The 23,355-nt window shown below is 45.4% G+C and overlaps 2 protein-coding genes across 3 annotated transcripts in view; one reads left to right on the forward strand and one right to left on the reverse strand.

The window, feature by feature from the left end:
- The window catches only part of LOC138370495 (uncharacterized), a 19,657-nt gene extending 7,087 nt beyond the window's left edge, over positions 1 to 12,570 (forward strand). Inside the window, exon 3 of the mRNA XM_069334868.1 lies at positions 12,162 to 12,570. Coding sequence (XP_069190969.1) covers positions 12,162 to 12,570 — 409 coding nt within the window. The remainder of the gene's footprint in view (positions 1 to 12,161) is intronic.
- The window catches only part of LOC123750198 (homeobox protein OTX2), a 223,601-nt gene that overhangs the window by 174,725 nt on the left and 25,521 nt on the right, over positions 1 to 23,355 (reverse strand). The gene's annotated exons all lie outside the window — the stretch shown is intronic.

Consider the following 23,355-nt stretch of genomic DNA (forward strand, 5'->3'; position numbering starts at 1 on the left):
AAGAAGTAGATAGTTCGAGATATATATATCTCAAACATCTCTACCTCCCGAAGGCACCAGATGAGTGAGGGGTCAGTCTGCAATTTTCGTCAAGCCACTGTCAATGTGAGAGAACTCGTGTCCAGCTTATAAGCCTATACTTGCATAAACCACAAGTGAAGATAAACAATCTTTGGACAACACCCACCAGTGGGACTCGAACCCAGAAAGCACAACTACCTTCCAGTAGCTGGCATAACTAGTATGCTTTAACCCACTACGCCATCAGACCTTACAAAAGAAGTAGATAGTTCGAGATATATATATCTCAAACATCTCTACCTCCCGAAGGCACCAGATGAGTGAGGGGTCAGTCTGCAATTTTCGTCAAGCCACTGTCAATGTGAGAGAACTCGTGTCCAGCTTATAAGCCTATACTTGCATAAACCACAAGTGAAGATAAACAATCTTTGGACAACACCCACCAGTGGGACTCGAACCCAGAAAGCACAACTACCTTCCAGTAGCTGGCATAACTAGTATGCTTTAACCCACTACGCCATCAGACCTTACAAAAGAAGTAGATAGTTCGAGATATATATATCTCAAACATCTCTACCTCCCGAAGGCACCAGATGAGTGAGGGGTCAGTCTGCAATTTTCGTCAAGCCACTGTCAATGTGAGAGAACTCGTGTCCAGCTTATAAGCCTATACTTGCATAAACCACAAGTGAAGATAAACAATCTTTGGACAACACCCACCAGTGGGACTCGAACCCAGAAAGCACAACTACCTTCCAGTAGCTGGCATAACTAGTATGCTTTAACCCACTACGCCATCAGACCTTACAAAAGAAGTAGATAGTTCGAGATATATATATCTCAAACATCTCTACCTCCCGAAGGCACCAGATGAGTGAGGGGTCAGTCTGCAATTTTCGTCAAGCCACTGTCAATGTGAGAGAACTCGTGTCCAGCTTATAAGCCTATACTTGCATAAACCACAAGTGAAGATAAACAATCTTTGGACAACACCCACCAGTGGGACTCGAACCCAGAAAGCACAACTACCTTCCAGTAGCTGGCATAACTAGTATGCTTTAACCCACTACGCCATCAGACCTTACAAAAGAAGTAGATAGTTCGAGATATATATATCTCAAACATCTCTACCTCCCGAAGGCACCAGATGAGTGAGGGGTCAGTCTGCAATTTTCGTCAAGCCACTGTCAATGTGAGAGAACTCGTGTCCAGCTTATAAGCCTATACTTGCATAAACCACAAGTGAAGATAAACAATCTTTGGACAACACCCACCAGTGGGACTCGAACCCAGAAAGCACAACTACCTTCCAGTAGCTGGCATAACTAGTATGCTTTAACCCACTACGCCATCAGACCTTACAAAAGAAGTAGATAGTTCGAGATATATATATCTCAAACATCTCTACCTCCCGAAGGCACCAGATGAGTGAGGGGTCAGTCTGCAATTTTCGTCAAGCCACTGTCAATGTGAGAGAACTCGTGTCCAGCTTATAAGCCTATACTTGCATAAACCACAAGTGAAGATAAACAATCTTTGGACAACACCCACCAGTGGGACTCGAACCCAGAAAGCACAACTACCTTCCAGTAGCTGGCATAACTAGTATGCTTTAACCCACTACGCCATCAGACCTTACAAAAGAAGTAGATAGTTCGAGATATATATATCTCAAACATCTCTACCTCCCGAAGGCACCAGATGAGTGAGGGGTCAGTCTGCAATTTTCGTCAAGCCACTGTCAATGTGAGAGAACTCGTGTCCAGCTTATAAGCCTATACTTGCATAAACCACAAGTGAAGATAAACAATCTTTGGACAACACCCACCAGTGGGACTCGAACCCAGAAAGCACAACTACCTTCCAGTAGCTGGCATAACTAGTATGCTTTAACCCACTACGCCATCAGACCTTACAAAAGAAGTAGATAGTTCGAGATATATATATCTCAAACATCTCTACCTCCCGAAGGCACCAGATGAGTGAGGGGTCAGTCTGCAATTTTCGTCAAGCCACTGTCAATGTGAGAGAACTCGTGTCCAGCTTATAAGCCTATACTTGCATAAACCACAAGTGAAGATAAACAATCTTTGGACAACACCCACCAGTGGGACTCGAACCCAGAAAGCACAACTACCTTCCAGTAGCTGGCATAACTAGTATGCTTTAACCCACTACGCCATCAGACCTTACAAAAGAAGTAGATAGTTCGAGATATATATATCTCAATGGCGTAGTGGGTCTGATGGCGTAGTGGGTTAAAGCATACTAGTTATGCCAGCTACTGGAAGGTAGTTGTGCTTTCTGGGTTCGAGTCCCACTGGTGGGTGTTGTCCAAAGATTGTTTATCTTCACTTGTGGTTTATGCAAGTATAGGCTTATAAGCTGGACACGAGTTCTCTCACATTGACAGTGGCTTGACGAAAATTGCAGACTGACCCCTCACTCATCTGGTGCCTTCGGGAGGTAGAGATGTTTGAGATATATATATCTCGAACTATCTACTTCTTTTGTAAGGTCTGATGGCGTAGTGGGTTAAAGCATACTAGTTATGCCAGCTACTGGAAGGTAGTTGTGCTTTCTGGGTTCGAGTCCCACTGGTGGGTGTTGTCCAAAGATTGTTTATCTTCACTTGTGGTTTATGCAAGTATAGGCTTATAAGCTGGACACGAGTTCTCTCACATTGACAGTGGCTTGACGAAAATTGCAGACTGACCCCTCACTCATCTGGTGCCTTCGGGAGGTAGAGATGTTTGAGATATATATATCTCGAACTATCTACTTCTTTTGTAAGGTCTGATGGCGTAGTGGGTTAAAGCATACTAGTTATGCCAGCTACTGGAAGGTAGTTGTGCTTTCTGGGTTCGAGTCCCACTGGTGGGTGTTGTCCAAAGATTGTTTATCTTCACTTGTGGTTTATGCAAGTATAGGCTTATAAGCTGGACACGAGTTCTCTCACATTGACAGTGGCTTGACGAAAATTGCAGACTGACCCCTCACTCATCTGGTGCCTTCGGGAGGTAGAGATGTTTGAGATATATATATCTCGAACTATCTACTTCTTTTGTAAGGTCTGATGGCGTAGTGGGTTAAAGCATACTAGTTATGCCAGCTACTGGAAGGTAGTTGTGCTTTCTGGGTTCGAGTCCCACTGGTGGGTGTTGTCCAAAGATTGTTTATCTTCACTTGTGGTTTATGCAAGTATAGGCTTATAAGCTGGACACGAGTTCTCTCACATTGACAGTGGCTTGACGAAAATTGCAGACTGACCCCTCACTCATCTGGTGCCTTCGGGAGGTAGAGATGTTTGAGATATATATATCTCGAACTATCTACTTCTTTTGTAAGGTCTGATGGCGTAGTGGGTTAAAGCATACTAGTTATGCCAGCTACTGGAAGGTAGTTGTGCTTTCTGGGTTCGAGTCCCACTGGTGGGTGTTGTCCAAAGATTGTTTATCTTCACTTGTGGTTTATGCAAGTATAGGCTTATAAGCTGGACACGAGTTCTCTCACATTGACAGTGGCTTGACGAAAATTGCAGACTGACCCCTCACTCATCTGGTGCCTTCGGGAGGTAGAGATGTTTGAGATATATATATCTCGAACTATCTACTTCTTTTGTAAGGTCTGATGGCGTAGTGGGTTAAAGCATACTAGTTATGCCAGCTACTGGAAGGTAGTTGTGCTTTCTGGGTTCGAGTCCCACTGGTGGGTGTTGTCCAAAGATTATATATATATATATATATATATATATATATATATATATATATATATATATATATATATATATATATATATATATTATATATATATATATATAATGTCGTACCTAGTAGCCAGAACGCACTTCTCAGCCTACTATGCAAGGCCCGATTTGCCTACTAAGCCAAGTTTTCATGAATTAATTGTTTTTCGACAACCTAACCTACCTAACCTAACTTTTTCGGCTACCTAACCTAACCTATAAAGATAGGTTAGGTTAGGTTAGGTAGGGTTGGTTAGGTTCGGTCATATATCTACGTTAATTTTAACTCCAATAAAAAAAAAATTACCTCATACATAATGAAATGGGTAGCTTTATAATTTCATAAGAAAAAAATTAGAAAAAATATATTAATTCAGGAAAACTTGGCTTATTAGGCAAATCGGGCCTTGCATAGTAGGCTGAGAAGTGCGTTCTGGCTACTAGGTACGACATATATATATATATATTGTGACGGTAACGCGTTGGTGTTCGGCTGTTTAAGGCTAGGGGTATGGCCTCGTCACATAGTTATAAAAAAAAATAGAAAAACTGGAACTTCGTCTGTGGTAAGGTAAGGAGAAGACACACAAAACACAAGTAAAACTTTAACAATGAAATTTTAATTACGTTAAATAAATCAAAACATGAATAAAATGCACAAACAAATTCTTATAATAAAATCAATCAAAATAATAAGAATAATTAAATAACACAATGAAAGGTTACGTTAAGGCAAAATAACAAGAAGTGCAACACAAAGTTAAGTGGGAGGTGCTGGAATATTGGCTTAAAGCCACCACCTCTCTCAGTACACGCTAGAGTCTAGCTGGGAGGTGTGATGGCCACGAAAGCACTGAACATTCTGAGGACTGATGTTGGGGCGACCCCAGACATCAGGTAGTATGGGGGGCGAGTGCAGGTGCAGCCAGACCGGCGACCAATCAGCGCAGCCGGCAGCGATCAACATGTAGTTTGGTGATTTGGGTCCGAACAGGTGGCTGGCTGCATACGTTTTGCTCACCCTGGCAAGCCTTGCTGGTGGTGTTGCCATTGTTGGACATTTCTTCCATAGTCGTATTATATAATTGTGACGACGTAATTATGAAGGGAAGAGCAGGCTCAATCTCTTGAAGGAGATTATCGTCACAACTCTCCCCCGAAGCCTGCGGTTCTGGAAGAAGTACGTCGTTATGTGGTGGAGTAATGGATGGAGTTGCTTCTACTTCATAAACTCTGGAGAGATCATGGGCTAAGATGTTGTCAGACTCTTGGTATAGCGTGTCTCCAGGTTGAATTTCTGCAGTTAGCAAGCCCATAGTAGAAGACGTTGAGATGAGAAGTGGGCGTGCTGCAGGAGGTGTAGGGTGGTGTGGTCCGTATTGATGGTGGACCGAGCACTTTTCAGGTGTGGAGTGAAGTGCTGAAGCTTCAGGATGAGGAAGAGTAGCTCCTTGCCAATTGTTCCGTCGTTCCTTGTAGCAGTAGTTGCTGACAGGTGTATTCTTCTCGCCTCGTTGCTGCATCACGACACCACCATCGTCGGTACCATTGGCGTCGACATGGAGGATGAAGGGCTTATCTGACGAGGTGAGAGTGGAATTAGAAGAGGGCAAAGGAGCACGATTATTATCCTGAAAGCATTTGGGAAGATCATTAAGGATTTTGGAATTAGAAAGCGCCGACTCCTTGTCAGTGCTTTCGGGAGAAGAAGCCGGGATGGTCTCACTGTGGATGTAGGGTTCTGTGAATGTGGAATAGTTAGTCAAGACAGTGGGAGGAGTACCATTATATTGCTTCAGGAGGTTGACGTGGCACAGCTGGGTCTTCCGCCGCCTATCTGGAGTCTCTATCACATAATTATTATTATTCCTGCACTCTTTGACGCAGTAGGGTCCTGAAAATCTGTTTTGTAAAGGTGAACCTGGGATAGGGAAATAAGCAAGGACGAAGTCTCCCGGCTTGAATTTTCTTACTTTGCTGGTCTGGTCGTAATGAGTCTTCATTCTCACCTGGGCTTTCAATAGATTATCATGGGCAAAGCGGTGGACTCTCTCTAGAATGTGTTGAAGGTTTTGAAGAAACTGGGGCACATTCTGATGCTCACTGAAGGTGGCATCTCTGAGAGAGTCTTTGAAAGCCTTAAGGGGAGTACGGCACTTACGGCCGTAGAGCATCTCATATGGGGATACTCCTAGGGACTCATTGGGGAGACTTCTGAAAATACACATTATAAGGTCAATCTGCTTATCCCAATCCTTCGAGGTTTCACTACAAAACTTTTTCAAGAGTGCTTTGATGGTCTGATGACTACGTTCAAGAGAACCCTGTGAAGCAGGATGATAGGGGCTGGACAATACCTGTTTGATGTTGAACTCCTCCAGTGTCCTTTTGAAGAGATCACTGGTGAAGTTGGTGCCACAGTCACTTTGAATCTCCCTGGGAAATCCGTATTGAGTGAAGATCTTCAATAGATGTTTGATAACCGTAGCAGCCGTGATGTTCTTCACTGGAACTGCTATGGGAAATCTGGTGGTAGGACACAGGATGGTTAGGATGTAGGCGTTACCTGAACTGGTCCGAGGTAAAGGACCAACACAGTCTATTATGAGTCTGTGGAAAGGTTCCGCAGGCACCTGTATGGGAATCAGTGGTGCTCTGGGAATGGAGACGTTCGGTTTGCCTGCCATCTGACATGTATGACACTGTTTTACGTACTGTTTGACGTTATTTACCATACCTGGCCAGTAGTAGTCTTGGCGAATCCCATGGTAAGTCTTGTTGAAGCCGTAGTGGGAGAATGCTCCGTGGGCCAGGTGTAGAATAGTGGGCCGCAGGCTGGTGGGAATCACAAGTTGTTCGATGTTGGCCCAATCGTCCTCCTCCTTCAGTTTACTGGGTCTATATCTGCGGTAGAGCAAGTCGTTCTCTAGGAAGAACCCAGGAATACTGTCGGGTTGAGTCTCAGCCTGGAAAAACAATGGTGTTAAAGTAAGATCTTCCCTCTGCAACTTACGGAACTCCAACTTGGTCAGATGCGGGGGGAGTCTCTGAGGGTCTTGAGGGACAGCGGTAGCAGTAGAGTCAGCTGGCTGTGGACGTGCGGCTTGTGCACGGGTGGTCACGAGAACCGGAGGAGAAACTTCATCACTCTCTTGAACCTCTGCTGGAACATACTCAAGAATAGGATTTATTGGCACAGAGTTACACACCTGGGGTTTGTCCATGACGATCAGGTTGGTCGGTTGCAGGTCTTCTGCCAAGTCGTTGCCTAGGAGAAGTTGCACTCCAGGCATGGAAAAAGGCTTTTCCCTGACGGCGACTTGGACTTCCCCGTTCACGTAGGGACAATCCAGGTGGACTCTGGCGAGAGGGTATGGAGTGGTAGCAGTGAGGTCAGTGATGAAGACTGTTTCCCCGGTGTAGACGATGTTGGGCACAGCCGACTTCAAGATGATCGATTGTAGAGCCGCTGTGTCCCTCAAGATCTTCAATTTGAAACGTCCCTCCGGATTTGAACCGTTGGCAGAGACAGTTCCAGTATACAGGTGGTTACTGAAAAGAGAAAGATCATTAACATTAACACCAACATTCATCACAGGCTTACCGGACTTAGGAGGAGTTGGTTTGGGTCTTTGTTGGTCAGTGGTTCCCTTGTATTGAGACTTACCACACTTGTCTATGGTATGTCCATAGAGTCTACAATACTTGCAGTACAGTTGTGAACCAGCTTGATCGGGGCTCACCTTCTCGTAACTGTACCACGACTTCTTACTGGAGGATGGTTCAGGTGTCAGCCGGTGGATGAGGCTGTAAGTGTCAGCCGACTTAGCACACTTCAGGTAGTCGGTTTCTTCTTTATCTGCTAAGTAGAGGCGGACAGGAGGCGGCACACGTCTCAAGAATTCTTCAACAAGCATCAGGTTGACGAGTTCTGTAAAAGTAGAGACATGTGCTGCTTCCAGCCATTTCATGAAATACCTCCGTTTCGTGTTAGCAAACTCGAGGAAGGTAGTGGTACTTGCCTTCAGGTGGTCACGGAATTTCCTTCTATAACTTTCGGTGGAAAGTAGGTAGGCGTCCAACACTGCTTGTTTCAGAGTGTAGTAGTCATTCTCAGACGCCAAAGTACTGAGTGTGACTGCAGCTCTACCTGTAAGATGGACTCTGAGAAGTGTGGCCCATTGGTTGACAGGCCAACTGAGTTGATTAGCAAGGGTTTCAAAGGTGGTAAAGAACACATCAACTTCTGCTTCTACAAAGGATGGCATTAACTTACTTGCATGTGATATATTAAAACTGACGGGAAGATTGGCAGTAGCTTGTTGGCGTTGAGTGAAGTGGGAAGTTTCCAAGGCGATTTCACGTTGACGACACTCTAGAGCCAGAGTTGCTTGTTGCTTGTCATGTTCGCGTTGCATCTCCAACTCGCGTCGTTTGGTTTCAAGCTGTACTCGTTCCCGCTCCTGGAGTAGTGCAACCTCACGTTCCTGGAGGGCGAGTCCACGTTCGTGTTCTTCTCTCCTCAAGGCAGCTTCACGTTCTCGGAGGGTGATTTCTCGTTCTTGTTCTTCTCTTCGTATGGCAGCCGCTCGTTCTTGTTGTTCGCGGGCTTCCCTTTGCTGCTCACGTTCAATCTTAGCCAGCTCTAGTTTAAGTTTCATCGTTGCCAAGTCAGTTTTATCTGCAATATAGTAAGTTTCATGAGTTTCAGAGTCTATCTTACCTTGCTCTAAATAGTAATCCAGCAACAGGTTGTGTAGGTCATTTTTGTTGGCTTGGTAGGGAACTTCTAGTTGATACTCATGTGCAAGAGTTTGTAGTTCAGTCCTCTTGGCACGACTTAAAGTCCCTATTTCACCTGCTGGATTTGCACGGAAAGTTTGGAGACGAAACATGGTGAAATTAGCAAATAAAGGTACACGAATGTTCAATAATGAAATGTCAGAAACAGGACAACGTGGCAACTGGTACCTATCCTGTGTGATCTTTAACAATTAACGTTAAGTGAAAGATATTAAATGATTAAATTAAATCAAGGGCGCAGGAAATCTTGTACCCGGTACTCATGTAAGAGAATAAGGGCAAGAAAATCCTACTAACAAATGAAACAGAGTTTCGAAAACAAATGAAACAGTTAAATGCTTCAAAAGTAAAATTGGTAGTCCAAGGATGTAGGCATACCTTGCCAAGTCTCTATAGGACATAAAGCAAGTTTTTCCCACTGAATTTAATATGATACTTACAGAATTAGCGAACTTTTGTGCTCTGAAAAAATAAGCTAATTCCCTACCGTTGTATGTATCATCATCTCTGACTGACGTGTAGGGGTGCGAGGTGTCAACTTGTGACGAGAACTGCTGCTGAGGTCCCAATTCAGCAACTAAAGTTCGAGCTAGAGGAACTATGGCCCTCTTTGTCCTCCTACAGTCAGATTGCAGAAGATTGGGTACTCTTGACCCGGGGCAGACCACAGTACCAGGGTACCAATATGATGATCTGTCAGAATGAGAAATATTCAAGGGACATAGATGGTAAATACGAGTAATAACATGGAGGGAGAGATGACCAATTAAGAGTATGACTGAGGCCTACAGTCACCACGTAATCCAAAGTTGTCTCACCTTCACTATATGTTACTCTCGTAATGCACAATACACCGCACCTTATAAAAAATGAAATTGAATGAAAAATAGTAAAGCTACGTTAACAAAGTTAAATACGCTTACCATAAATTACCACTTGGCACCAGTACCTGAGTGAAGCTCCTAGGACAGGCCCCCATATAGCTTGTGACGGTAACGCGTTGGTGTTCGGCTGTTTAAGGCTAGGGGTATGGCCTCGTCACATAGTTATAAAAAAAAATAGAAAAACTGGAACTTCGTCTGTGGTAAGGTAAGGAGAAGACACACAAAACACAAGTAAAACTTTAACAATGAAATTTTAATTACGTTAAATAAATCAAAACATGAATAAAATGCACAAACAAATTCTTATAATAAAATCAATCAAAATAATAAGAATAATTAAATAACACAATGAAAGGTTACGTTAAGGCAAAATAACAAGAAGTGCAACACAAAGTTAAGTGGGAGGTGCTGGAATATTGGCTTAAAGCCACCACCTCTCTCAGTACACGCTAGAGTCTAGCTGGGAGGTGTGATGGCCACGAAAGCACTGAACATTCTGAGGACTGATGTTGGGGCGACCCCAGACATCAGGTAGTATGGGGGGCGAGTGCAGGTGCAGCCAGACCGGCGACCAATCAGCGCAGCCGGCAGCGATCAACATGTAGTTTGGTGATTTGGGTCCGAACAGGTGGCTGGCTGCATACGTTTTGCTCACCCTGGCAAGCCTTGCTGGTGTTGTTGCCATTGTTGGACATTTCTTCCATAGTCGTATTATATAATTGTGACGACGTAATTATGAAGGGAAGAGCAGGCTCAATCTCTTGAAGGAGATTATCGTCACAATATATATATAAGTGCGAACAAGCCTGAATGGTCCCCAGGACTATATGCAATATAGTTATTTATATATTAATATATAAATATAAATATATTCCTATATATAAAAAAGAGAAGGTGCCAAATTTCCTGTAGATCGGTAATCAACCATTTTCGGATATTCCTGTCGGCCTTCCTGCTGGCAATGAACTGACAAGTGGGGCCTGACAGCTGAGTGGACAGCGCTCAGGATTCGTAGTCCTGAGGTTCCGGGTTCGATCCCCGGTGGAGGCGGAAACAAATGGGGCAGAGTTTCTTTCACCCTGATACCCCCCTGTTCACCTAGCAGTAAATAGGTACCTGGGAGTTAGACAGCTGCTACGGGCTGCTTCCTGGGGATGTGTAACAAAAAGGAGGCCTGGTTGAGGACCGGGCCGCGGGGACGAAAAGCCCCGAAATCATATCAAGATAACCTCAAGATAACGACGACGAACAGAAGACAAGATGATGCAGCTAAGATGTGAATCGTAGTGTACGAAAGAATATTAGAAGACAAAAAAAATAAAAAAGTCACATGTCTAACCTGCGCTTGAAACAATCATGTTCAAAATGTATCTGTCACGTTGCCAGAGAACTACAGCTGTCCCTCCCAGGTCTTACCTCCCACTCTTGAGCAAGGCCACCAGACGCAGGTTCGAATCCTCGTCACGGCCCTTGTGGATTTGTTCAAGGCCACCAGCTTATACCTCCCAGGCCCATCTCTCTCCAGACTGATCCCCAACGTACAAAATCCAACCTCCTATGACCTTAATGAGACACGTAGGCGCCCAAGCCACCTCGCCAGCCGATGGACACAAGTCGTGGAAATTTGTGAGCTCCTGCTTTCCATAGCAAGTCGCATTTGTTACGTATTTGTTGATAGGACAATACGTAACATATCTATATCTTCTATATCCACAAGATAAGAGAAGGGGGGGGGCGGAGCATAAGACCGACGTATCCTCACGCGACGTACAGACGTACAGGACTACACCATAGGCTTGAAACTCACTCAGATTAAACCCTTGCTCGTCTCCTGTATCCCCCTTCCCCAACCCCCTGCAACCTCCCCCAACCCCCTGCAACCTCCCCCAACCCCCTTCACCCCCCCCCCAACCCCTTGCACCTCCCCCCCCCCCCCTCCAACCCCATCCACGCGCTGGCCCGACCCTCGTGACTGGACCAGTCACAACAAGCGTCGCTAAGCACCAGAGAGATGTGGACAGTCTTCCTGTTATGCCCCAGGCCAGTGTTCCTCACCTGCCCCCTCCCCCCCCCTCCTCCAGTCAGCCAGGCGCTGGGTATTAGAGCCCAGGCGCTCACTCAGCCAGAATTTCCCTCCTGTGGGAGCTTTCATCAGGACATCACCCCCTTCCCCCCCCCTTCACATCACACATACACACACGCGACCAAAGAGCTCAACCCCCGCAAGCACAACTAGGTGAGTACACACGCACATACGCACATACGCGCACACACACACACACACACACACACACACACACACACACACACACACACACACACACACACACACACACACAGAAATCTGTACATCAGTTGATTGACGGTTAAGAGGCGGGACCAAAGAGCCAGAGCTCAACCCCCGCAAGCACAACTACGTGAGCACACACACACCAATAAATAATATCACTTCAGAATGAAGCAAATATTAAGGACAGTTGATGTGATGTATATGTTATGTATATGACTCAGATCAGATAATACGTCAAAAGTGTGTGTGTGTGTGTGTGTGTGTGTGTGTGTGTGTGTGTGTGTGTGTGTGTGCGTGCGTGTCCTGTACACCCTCACACCTGACCCGAAGAGTGAGGAAGGTCTCGTTGCGGTCCGTAGCGATTCCAACGGTTACGTCAGATTCCAACGCTCACGTCAGATTCCGACGCTCACGTCAGATTCCGACGCTCACGTCAGATTCCGACGCTCACGTCAGATTCCGACGCTCACGTCAGATTCCGACGCTCACGTCAGATTCCGACCCTCACGTCAGATTCCGACCCTCACGTCAGATTCCGACCCTCACGTCAGATTCCGACCCTCACGTCAGATTCCGACCCTCACGTCAGATTCCGACCCTCACGTCAGATTCCGACCCTCACGTCAGATTCCGACCCTCACGTCAGATTCCGACCCTCACGTCAGATTCCGACCCTCACGTCAGATTCCGACCCTCACGTCAGATTCCGACCCTCACGTCAGATTCCGACCCTCACGTCAGATTCGCTGCAGTCCTTCGCTAGCGTTGCCTCTGCCTCCATTTGTGCAGCTAACAAGGGACTAACTACCTTCAAGAATGGACCCTGAGAGTAGGAAAAGAACTTGAATGGCACTCAATTCGTGCTAGAGTGCCACTAGTACCAGAGTGCCACCAGTACCAGAGTGCCACCAGTACCAGAGTGCCACCAGGCAGTGTGCTTAATGCCATTTTGTTGCCGGAATGGCTGTTGCAATGATCTGATACACCATCTTCCTGAAGCCGAGGACCTATTATACTTTGGCATGTGGCAAGAGGAAATCTACCGATCAGAGATCTACCTGGGGTAGGCAAAGGCAGGTCCCACTTGATGCTGAGTAAACACAGACGATGATGTTATTAACATGTTAATAAGATGTTTAACAGTTCCGTGACGGTGAAGCGCCACATGCTTAACCTGGCATATACCTGGAGCATACCTGGAGAGGGTCTTGAGAGTTCTTCCGTTCCCTGAGCCCGGCCTGAAGCCAGGCTTGACTTATTAGAACTTGGTCAAACAGGCTGTTGCTTGGAGCGGGCCCGCAGGCCCACATATCCACTCCGGCTTGGTTGGCAAGCGAGATAGCCTAGAGACTTGTACAGCCTTACTGCGCATCTCATATCGTCTCGACAGCAGCGGTTGCAAAACATTATATGTGAAGTTCGCTCTCATCTTTTTAATGCTGCGCACTCATTAATGTCAGTTCCCCAGGACTCATCAGAATTTTTAAGGCAACGTAGGTCGCCTCCAGTCTGGACCCGATCTAGATGAATCAACTTGTAAGTCAGATTGCTCATCATGAGTCAAAGTGCTCATCATGAGTCAAAGTGCTCATCATGAGTCAAAGTGCTCATCATGAGTCAAAGTGCTCGTCCCCTGCAAATGTTCGCATCTTCTCTCTGTTGTTCGTGTGATAGACTCAAAATCTCTTTCTGTTGCTAGTTTTTTTCCCCGCCTGCAGAAAATCCTCAATTTCATAAGTGACTTTCCTGATTTTAGAATAATTTCCTGAGTGCCAATTAAACGCGTTTTCTCGCTCATTCTGATTTTTGTCTCTCTCTTCTGACTCTTCAACGGTATTATGCTCAGACGCGAGGCTGAATGAGCGCCGCTTGCTAACGTCAAGTCTGATCTGCATGTATAGCTGTGTATACATATTCATGTAGGTGTGTGTGTGTGTGTGTGTGTGTGTGGAGCACATATGTACGGTGTAAGGACTCGTACATATGTACGTTGATGATCGCCATTTATTAGCGCATATATCCTGATTGACCTTCCTGGCAAATCTGTTATTTTGTTATCCATTTCGTCGGAAATTCGTGTCTAGATCTATCGCTGTTTGTCCTGGAGCATAATATAGCATAATATAGCATAATTAACACGTTCAGACTTTTTGTGTACTAAACAGAGATAAAAACTATATATTATATATATATATATATATATATATATATATATATATATATATATATATATATATATATATATTATTATATATATATATATATATATATATATATATATATATATATATATATATATATATATATATATATATATATATATATATATAATTATGCAATTACCCCTCGAGGCACTCGTCTGCATGTAAATAATTTCTCCAATTTTATCGAGAAAAAATTCCCGCAATTCACACTTTTTTCCCTATTTTCTTCCCCCTCTCCCCCATTCCCTTACCCCCCACCCCCCTCCCTCCATCCTTCCCTATTCTCTCTTTCCACATTCCTTCTCTCCCACTGAAAAAAAAAAAATTATTCCAACCCCAATGTTTACCCTATGACAGCTGCACTTTATTGTCCTTGCCTGACCACTTTCAGAGTCTGGGTTCGAGGCTCTGGGTCGCCCCCCAGTGTCAAGAAGACTCACTTGTCTTGACAGCTGGCTGTCATATGACACACATGACAGTAGAGAAAGACAGATGTTTGCCTCTTAATGTTAGCCTGATATAGGTCTTGAAGACTGAGGCTCTTATTAACCTCACAGGTTAATGAAGCCTGATTAACCCCCCCCCCCCAGGTTAATGAGGTCTCATTAACCCCCCAGGTTAATGAGGACTCACACTAATGCCAGGTCATCCTTAAGTAAAGAGCTTACAAAAATAAGTTCCTTCTTCATGCCCTAATAGTGATCTGTAGGGTAAGGATATCTTGATCTGTGGGGGTAAGGATATCTTGATCTGTGGGGGTAAGGATATCTTGATCTGTGGGGGTAAGGATATATTGATCTGTAGGGGTAAGGATATATTGATCAGTGGGGGTAAGGATATCTTGATCTGTAGGGAGTAAGGATATCTTGATCTGTGGGGGTAAGGATATCTTGATCTGTAGGGGTAAGGATATCTTGATCTGTAGGGAGTAAGGATATCTTGATCTGTAGGGAGTAAGGATATCTTGATTTGTGGGGGTAAGGATATCTTGATCTGTGGGGGTAAGGATATATTGATCAGTGGGGGTAAGGATATCTTGATCTGTAGGGAGTAAGGATATCTTGATCTGTGGGGGTAAGGATATCTTGATCTGTGGGGGTAAGGATATCTTGATCTGTAGGGGTAAGGATATATTGATCAGTGGGGGTAAGGATATCTTGATCTGTAGGGAGTAAGGATATCTTGATCTGTAGGGAGTAAGGATATCTTGATCTGTAGGGAGTAAGGATATCTTGATCTGTGGGGGTAAGGATATCTTGATCTGTAGGGGTAAGGATATCTTGATCTGTAGAGTAAGGATATCGATCTGTAGGGGTAAGGATATCTTGATCTGTAGAGTAAGGATATCGATCTGTAGGGGTAAGGATATCTTGATCTGTAGAGTAAGGATATCGATCTGTAGGGGTAAGGATATCTTGATCTGTGGGAGGCAATGATATCTTGATATTGTGGAATGATATGTTTATCTGTGGGAATGATATATTGATCTGCGAGGAGAATGATGTACCGAGCTGTGGGTAACTGAGATTTTAAAATTATATAAAGCAGTAGGAAGGTGTGTATAATATTGACAACCTACAGACCTACATGATGTGGTCTGTGGCGTCACACTATGTGGCCACAGCACCACATGGTGTGGCTAAAGGCGTCACATAGTGTGGCTAAAAGCCTCATATTAGTATGTAAACACGAAAGTTAAAAGAAAATGGGTGTGTGCAGAGGGACAGACTGACGTAAATCCTCAACTTCTCCTCCTACAAAGAACGTCGTATTTCGCCCGTACGCGTTACGTAAAGCTAAAAAAAAAAATGCTCGTGTTAGAAAATAGAAGCGGCTGGCGAAAAGTGACGTACTGTTCCCGTTTTCTGTTGTGGGTCCTCTGGTAGGTTAGGATAAGGGGGGTACTTAATTTATTGACCGTTTTCTTGACGCTAGGAAGCCTTAGGAGGGTGGACTGAAATACTAGATGCTAGTGGTGGCTGGAGAGGGGGGGGGGGAGGGTATATACACTGTCACCAAAAAGTACAGTGAACACTGACACAAGAACAGTGAACACTGACACAAGAACAGTGAACATTGACACAAGAACAGTGAACACTGACACAAGAACAGTGAACACTGACACAAGAACAGTGAACACAGTCACAAGAACAGTGAACACAGTCACAAGAACAGTGAACACAGTCACAAGAACAGTGAACACATTAGCAATTAAGAAGGAAGACAAAGAATAATTTAATTGGAAGAGGACAGAATTAAGGAAGAATTAGAGAATATAAATAGTGAGGAAGGAAGAGGAAGAGAAGGAGGAAGAGAAGGAGGAAGAGGAGGAAGAGGAGAAGGAGGAAGAGAAGGAGGAAGAGGAGGAAGAGAAGGAGGAAGAGGAGGAAGAGGAGACAAGAGGAGAAGAAGGGGGGGGGGGCTCCAGGAAGAGGAGGGGGGGGGGGACTCCAGTACTCGTCATCGATTGGTGATGTTTTCTGTGTAAGGGCTTCTTGTGGTGGTGATGGTGGGGGTGGTGGTGATGGTGATGGTGGTGGTGATGGTGGTGGTGATGGTGATGGTGGTGGTGATGGTGGTGATGGTGATGGTGGTGGTGATGGTAATGGTGATGGTGGTGGTGATGGTGATGATGGTGATGGTGGTGGTAATGGTGGTGGTGGTGGTGATGGTGATGGTGTAGTCCATCCTCGCGAGCGTTCCCAACATCAAGAAACTGTCGTCCTAAGATGCCCTAACCTAACCTAGAGAATCCACGAACAGAAAACGGGACATTATATCAATTGCATGAGCTAATACCATTTTCTTATATTAGTTTTAAGCTTTAGGTAAAGCATATATAAAGAAACAATGTGCTTTAAAGATTACTGTCAACGTATACCCGCTTTAAGTTAGTGTCTTAGTTCATTGGCAAAAAAATGAATCATTAATAATTTGATGTCAAATTTAAACAGACCAATTAGTGATTTAATTGAAGAGGAGGATGATGATTCCCAGAGGTGGATGTTGACTATGGATGAACACGATGGATGCAGGTGGTATATAAGGCACACCGTCACTAATATTTTACTCACCTAATTGTGTTTGGGGGGGGGGTTGAGCTTTGGCTCTTTGGTCCAGCCTCTCAACAGTTGATTGACCAATATTGTGGGTGACGGTGGATGACGCAACAAGTGATCTAGCGACCTGTGACTGCTGTCTGGGGGAGACAATTGTCCCCTGGCTCCGTCACACTATCACAAGTCCTCCCCCCCCCCCCTCCCATGGAACCGCAATCTTTGGGTGAATAGAAGAACCAGAGAGTGTCTTGGGCTACAAGTCTCCGTGCAGGCGAGCAAATAACATCTACCTAGGTTACCTTGAAGTTACCTTGAGGTGTTTTCGGGACTTAACGTCCCTGCGGCCCGGTCGTCGACTAGGCCTCCTGGTTGCTTGACTGGTCAACCAGGCTGTTGGACGCGGCTGCTTGCAGCCTGACGTATGAGTCACAGCCAGGTTGATCAGGTATCCTTTGGAGGTGTTTATCCAGTTCTCTCTTGAACACTGTGAGGGGTCGGCCAGTTATGTCCCTTATGTGTAGTGGAAGCGTGTTGAACAGTCTCGGGCCTCTGATGTTGATAGTTCTCTCTCAGAGTACCTGTTGCACCTCTGCTTTTCAACGGGGGTATTCTGCACATCCTGCCATGCCTTCTGGTCTCATGTGATGTTATTTCTGTGTGCAGGTTTGGGACCAGCCCCTCTAATATTTTCCACGGGTAAATTATTATGTATCTCTCCCGCCTGCGCTTAAGAGAATACAGATTTACAGATTTAGGCATTTTAGTCGGTCCCAGTAGTTTAGATGTTAGCTAACTAGCTAGCTCGCTAGAATAGCTAGAGTAGGTATCTTGGGTATGAGAAGCAATCTCCAAGGTATAGAAGATTCTAACTGAGGAGAATCTTCAAGGTATTCTCACCGAGTATGAAAATAAATTTAAACGTCGTGAGGTCTGCCTTAGTTGTAGTTTAGAAAATCAAATTTACGGAAATTACTTTCCAGCGGAGGAAAAATATTATGTTACCTGCAGACAAGTTATCAACTTCGTCATTAGATAGCAATTGTTTATTTTTTTCAGCATTCACCCATGATAGCGCTTGACAGTCTCGACACACTTCAGAGGTGATATCATAGAGGGCATGATGGTGGTACTTGGCTGCGAGTTACCATTCCCCTGTCAAGTACGTCCTTGAATCACGGTATTCTAGAGAAGTGTTAATGATTGTGGCGGCAGATTCGATTCGCCATTGGCCATTTCGGATAGATTGGCAAATCAAATGTTGTACCTCAAATATCCTGTCGTTTTTTTTTCCCCGGCAGCCATTTAACAATTTAAATCCCTCAATTCCCATCTTTTTCTTCCTTTTTGAAAAGCATTGATTTATATAGTATATATAAACTTGTATATATATGATTTATATATAAACTAATGGCCTACCTTCAAGTGTTCCCGTGGTGGTGGTTTCTGTTTAAAAATGTTTAAAATCATATTTTATTGGTTGAACAATATCTATTTATGGATATATATGGCAATTTGTATCGCAAACCTGCCGAAATAAAAAAAGTGTAGAAAATTTTAATTTTTTTTTTTTTTTTTTTTTTTCAAACAACCGCCATTTTCTAAGATGGCGGACGCAGCGAAACTTATTTTTCAAGGACTATTAACTGAATATTTCCAGCTCGTTCTACTGTGTCTCACTTTAATTTAAAGACACTCGAAATGTCCACCTTGACAATATTCCATTAGTATCTTTTATGTCGTGATCAAGTTCCCTGTGTTCCCTCTATCCTCGAGGGGCTGTGAATGGCATTTCAGCCACTAATCAAGTATCAAAACTTCTCCAGGTGTGTGTTTGTCGCAAGATGTGGATTTCAAGCCGGTGCTGCATATTTCCAGTACTGGTATCACGTAGGCTGTAAGGCCACTGTCAGGGTTGATAAATATCGTGTTAATGTAAGCTACCAGCTTGCTGTATGGTGTTATCCTGACTATGTGCGCCTCTCCTGTTAATCCTGGAATTATATCCACTCCCAAACGCCCCCAAATCTATTTGGATTTTCCTTTTCTGAACTTCCCGACTCTCTTGTGGTGCTGGTAGTTGGTAATGGTGGTAGTGATGGTGGTACTGGTGGTGGTACTGGTGGTGGTACTGGTGGTGGTACTGGTGGTGGGTGTGGTGGTGGGTGTGGTGGTGGGTGTGGTGGTGGGTGTGGTGGTGGGTGTGGTGGTGGGTGTGGTGGTGGGTGTGGTGGTAGTGGTGGTGGCAGTGGTGGTGGTAATGGTGGTAGCTGTGGCTATATGATGGTGGTGGTGACTGTGGTGATGGTGATTGTAGATAGAACTGTGAAGGGAGAATAGAAGGATGGAAAATCGGAGTGGGAGGGAGAGAGGGGGGAGTGGGGGTGGGGGTGGAAGAGGTGTGGAGTGATGGAGAGGAGGAACAGGGGGGGGAAGGACTAGGGACATGGTAGAGAGGCTTACCTCATTCCTGGGACTCCCTGGGACTCCCTGGAACACCCTAGGACTCCCTGGGACACCCTGGGACTCCCTGGGACTCATTCCACAGCTAGAGGTAGGTTGGGGTCCCATGCAGGGTCCCAGGAGTCCCCGGGGTCTCAGGGTCCCCAACGGTCCCAGGGGTCCCAAGGGTCCCAGGAGTCCCAAGGATCCCAGGGGTCCCAAGGATCCAAGGGGTCCCAAGGGTCCCTAGGATCCCAAGGGTCCCAAGGTCAAAGGGGTCCCAGAGGTCCCAAGGGTCCAAGGGGTCCCAAGGGTCCCAAAGGTCCCAGGGGTCCCAAAGGTCCCAGGGTCCCAGGTCCTCGCCTCTCAACACCTCAAACAACCCATAACCCCTACGGTGGATTTTCGTCGTATTTGGGAATCCATTTGATGAAGTCTTTAATCCCACCTATCTACCTTGTTGATCCCTTTTGGTATTTTATACGCCGCGGTCATGTTCCCTCCACATGGGTTTGATGACATTGATGACAAAATGGATGGTAGTGCACACGAATTTGTGCGTTGATGAGCAGGAATAGTGAGCGTTGATGGTGACCAGGATTAGTCAGCGTTGATGGTGACCAGGATTAGTGACAATTAAAGCTTGCTCGGATTATTAAGGGCTGAAGATTGCCTGTATTATTAAACGTTGAACGTGTTCAAATTGTTTGAACGAGTTCAAATTGTTTAAACGTGTTCAAATTGGTTGAACGTGTTCAAATTGGTTGAACGTGTTCAAATTGGTTGAACGTGTTCAAATTGGTTGAACGTGTTCAAATTGGTTGAACGTGTTCAAAATGTTTGAACGTGTTCAAAATGTTTGAACGTGTTCAAATTGGTTGAACGTGTTCAAATTGGTTGAACGTGTTCAAATTGGTTGAACGTGTTCAAATTGGTTGAACGTGTTCAAATTGGTTGAACGTGTTCAAATTGGTTGAACGTGTTCAAATTGGTTGAACGTGTTCAAATTGGTTGAACGTGTTCAAATTGGTTGAACGTGTTCAAATTGGTTGAACGTGTTCAAATTGGTTGAACGTGTTCAAATTGGTTGAACGTGTTCAAATTGGTTGAACGTGTTCAAATTGGTTGAACGTGTTCAAATTGGTTGAACGTGTTCAAATTGGTTGAACGTGTTCAATTGTTTGAACGTGTTCAATTGTTTGAACGTGTTCAAATTGGTTGAACGTGTTCACATCCCTCATAAAGAGGGAATCACACAAATCTTGTCATTTTCGGTAATTACCTGTTATCACATTCTTGAAGAACTTAGGAATATCTTAATTAGTTCCTGTTAACAGATTAACTGTAAATCTGTTTAAACTAAAACACAATCGTGTTCCTTAATCTAAAAAACAACAAATTACTTTTTTATTTCTTATCTGCCGTTGAGTAACTGCGTAAGTGTTCGAAATATACCACTACGAACGTTCGAAACACTTCCCTAAGTACAAGTGTGATAGAGACCCATCACCTCTACCGCAGTGGAGGTGTCAGCCAATGTAGAAACACACGTGTGTTTACCATCTATGGTGGTGCTGTTGTTGGGTCTGTTTATGTAAGGTTCCTCTTGTGCTGGACACCCAGCTGTAGCCATACTTCTCTTGACGTCATTGACTGCTTCATGTCTGGCAATCTTTCCCTGTGTCTTACGACAGATGAGACCATGGCTGCCGTATTGGTCTGCCCGTACATGGCCACAAATACACCGGTGTTCGGTGGAGATAGGGGGCGGCAAGGCGCAGAGCAACACCAATACTTAGGGCCCGATGGTCCAGGCGGGTGCCCAAGGCGGAATTAGGGACTGCCAACAGGAAGTCCCCAGCATGGGGAGCTTGTAAAGCTGGAAGGCGTACTTTAGCGTTGTTGTTCATTTTTTTAGATTCAGCTACTGGAAACAAAATGTTACAAATAGCACGGACTATGGTGAGCCCGTAGTGGGCTTACATGGCACAGGATCCTTCCCAGAAGCTGCCTCCAGCATCGCTGAGGTAATGTTCTCCACTATGAGGTCATCCCATTTGGTGTGTTTGCTGTCGTGTAGAGAAGATGGTCGGGTGAAGAGTGTGCTAGTGTGTCCCATTGGCTGACTTCTTCAGTGAATGTGTGACGACGAGTCTGAGTGGAGTCTCGTAGGTGCTGGTGTAGGCTCTCTCACTAATTCACTCGTAGCGCTGGTAAGAAGGCAGGCAATGCTATCTGTCTTGCCTCGCCCAAGCCTATACCAGTGAAACTGAGAATGTGGGTGGCTTGGTCCCACTGGTCATCTTCCAGGGAGACGTTAAACACATTCATGTCTTTTAGGAGTTTGTCATAGTGTGACATAGTCTTTGTCATAGACTTTTCATAGTCTTTGGCCTATGAAAAGAGGAACAACACCTTACGGTCTCAGTAGTGAGGTCAAATTTGTTCTCGACTCACAATCGAGAATTTCGTGTTCGAATCCCTGGCAGGAAAGATACTTGGGGGCTCATTTCCTATCACCTAATGCATCTGTTCACCTAGCAGGGAGTAAGTACCCAGGAGTTAATCAGCTTGTTATGGGGGGGTTGCATCCTGGGGTGGGGGGGGGGGCACTATCTCAACAATAAGGGGGAAGGGGGTGCTTATTAATTACTAATAAGCCTAACATATACATATACACAGGCTGCCTGTCCCCCGACCTATACAACTAAAATAGGTAAGCCTGGGCAGTGCCAGATACTCTACAGGAAGACCTGCAACACATCGTGTGTGTGTATCCACATTGATTTGTATTTTAAGGTAAATTCATATATTTAATATACCCGGGTGCTATATGGCAGGCACTGTACCTGGGGCGCTATATGCCAGGCACTGTACCTGGGGCGCTATATGGCAGGCACTGTACCTGGGGCGCTATATGGCAGGTACTGCACCTGGGGCGCTATATGGCAGGTACTGTACCTGGGGCGCTATATGCCAGGTACTGTACCTGGGGCGCTATATGGCAGGTACTGTACCTGGGGCGCTATATGGCAGGTACTGTACCTGGGGCGCTATATGGCAGGTACTGTACCTGGGGCGCTATATGGCAGGTACTGTACCTGGGGCGCTATATGGCAGGTACTGTACCTGGGGCGCTATATGGCAGGTACTGTACCTGGGGCGCTATATGGCAGGTACTGTACCTGGGGTGCTATATGGCAGGTACTGTACCTGGGGTGCTATATGGCAGGTACTGTACCTGGGGTGCTATATGGCAGGTACTGTACCTGGGGTGCTATATGGCAGGTACTGTACCTGGGGTGCTATATGGCAGGTACTGTACCTGGGGTGCTATATGGCAGGTACTGTACCTGGGGTGCTATATGGCAGGTACTGTACCTGGGGTGCTATATGGCAGGTACTGTACCTGGGGTGCTATATGGCAGGTACTGTACCTGGGGTGCTATATGGCAGGTACTGTACCTGGGGTGCTATATGGCAGGTACTGTACCTGGGGTGCTATATGGCAGGTACTGTACCTGGGGTGCTATATGGCAGGTACTGTACCTGGGGCGCTATATGGCAGGTACTGTACCTGGGGCGCTATATGGCAGGTACTGTACCTGGGGCGCTATATGCCAGGTACTGTACCTGGGGTGCTATATGGCAGGTACTGTACCTGGGGTGCTATATGACAGGTACTGTACCTGGGGTGCTATATGGCAGGTACTGTACCTGGGGTGCTATATGACAAGTACTGTACCTGGGGTGCTATATGACAAGTACTGTACCTGGGGTGCTATATGACAGGTACTGTACCTGGGGTGTTATATGCCAGGTACCTGTTCATAGGCGTGACAGGTACAGCACCCGGGTATCCCTTTCCAGCGTATCGACGGACAGGTACAGTACCTGGAAGGGTAGATGG

Source organism: Procambarus clarkii, chromosome 32 (genome assembly GCF_040958095.1).
Source record: "Procambarus clarkii isolate CNS0578487 chromosome 32, FALCON_Pclarkii_2.0, whole genome shotgun sequence".
Classification (NCBI taxonomy): domain Eukaryota; kingdom Metazoa; phylum Arthropoda; class Malacostraca; order Decapoda; family Cambaridae; genus Procambarus; species Procambarus clarkii.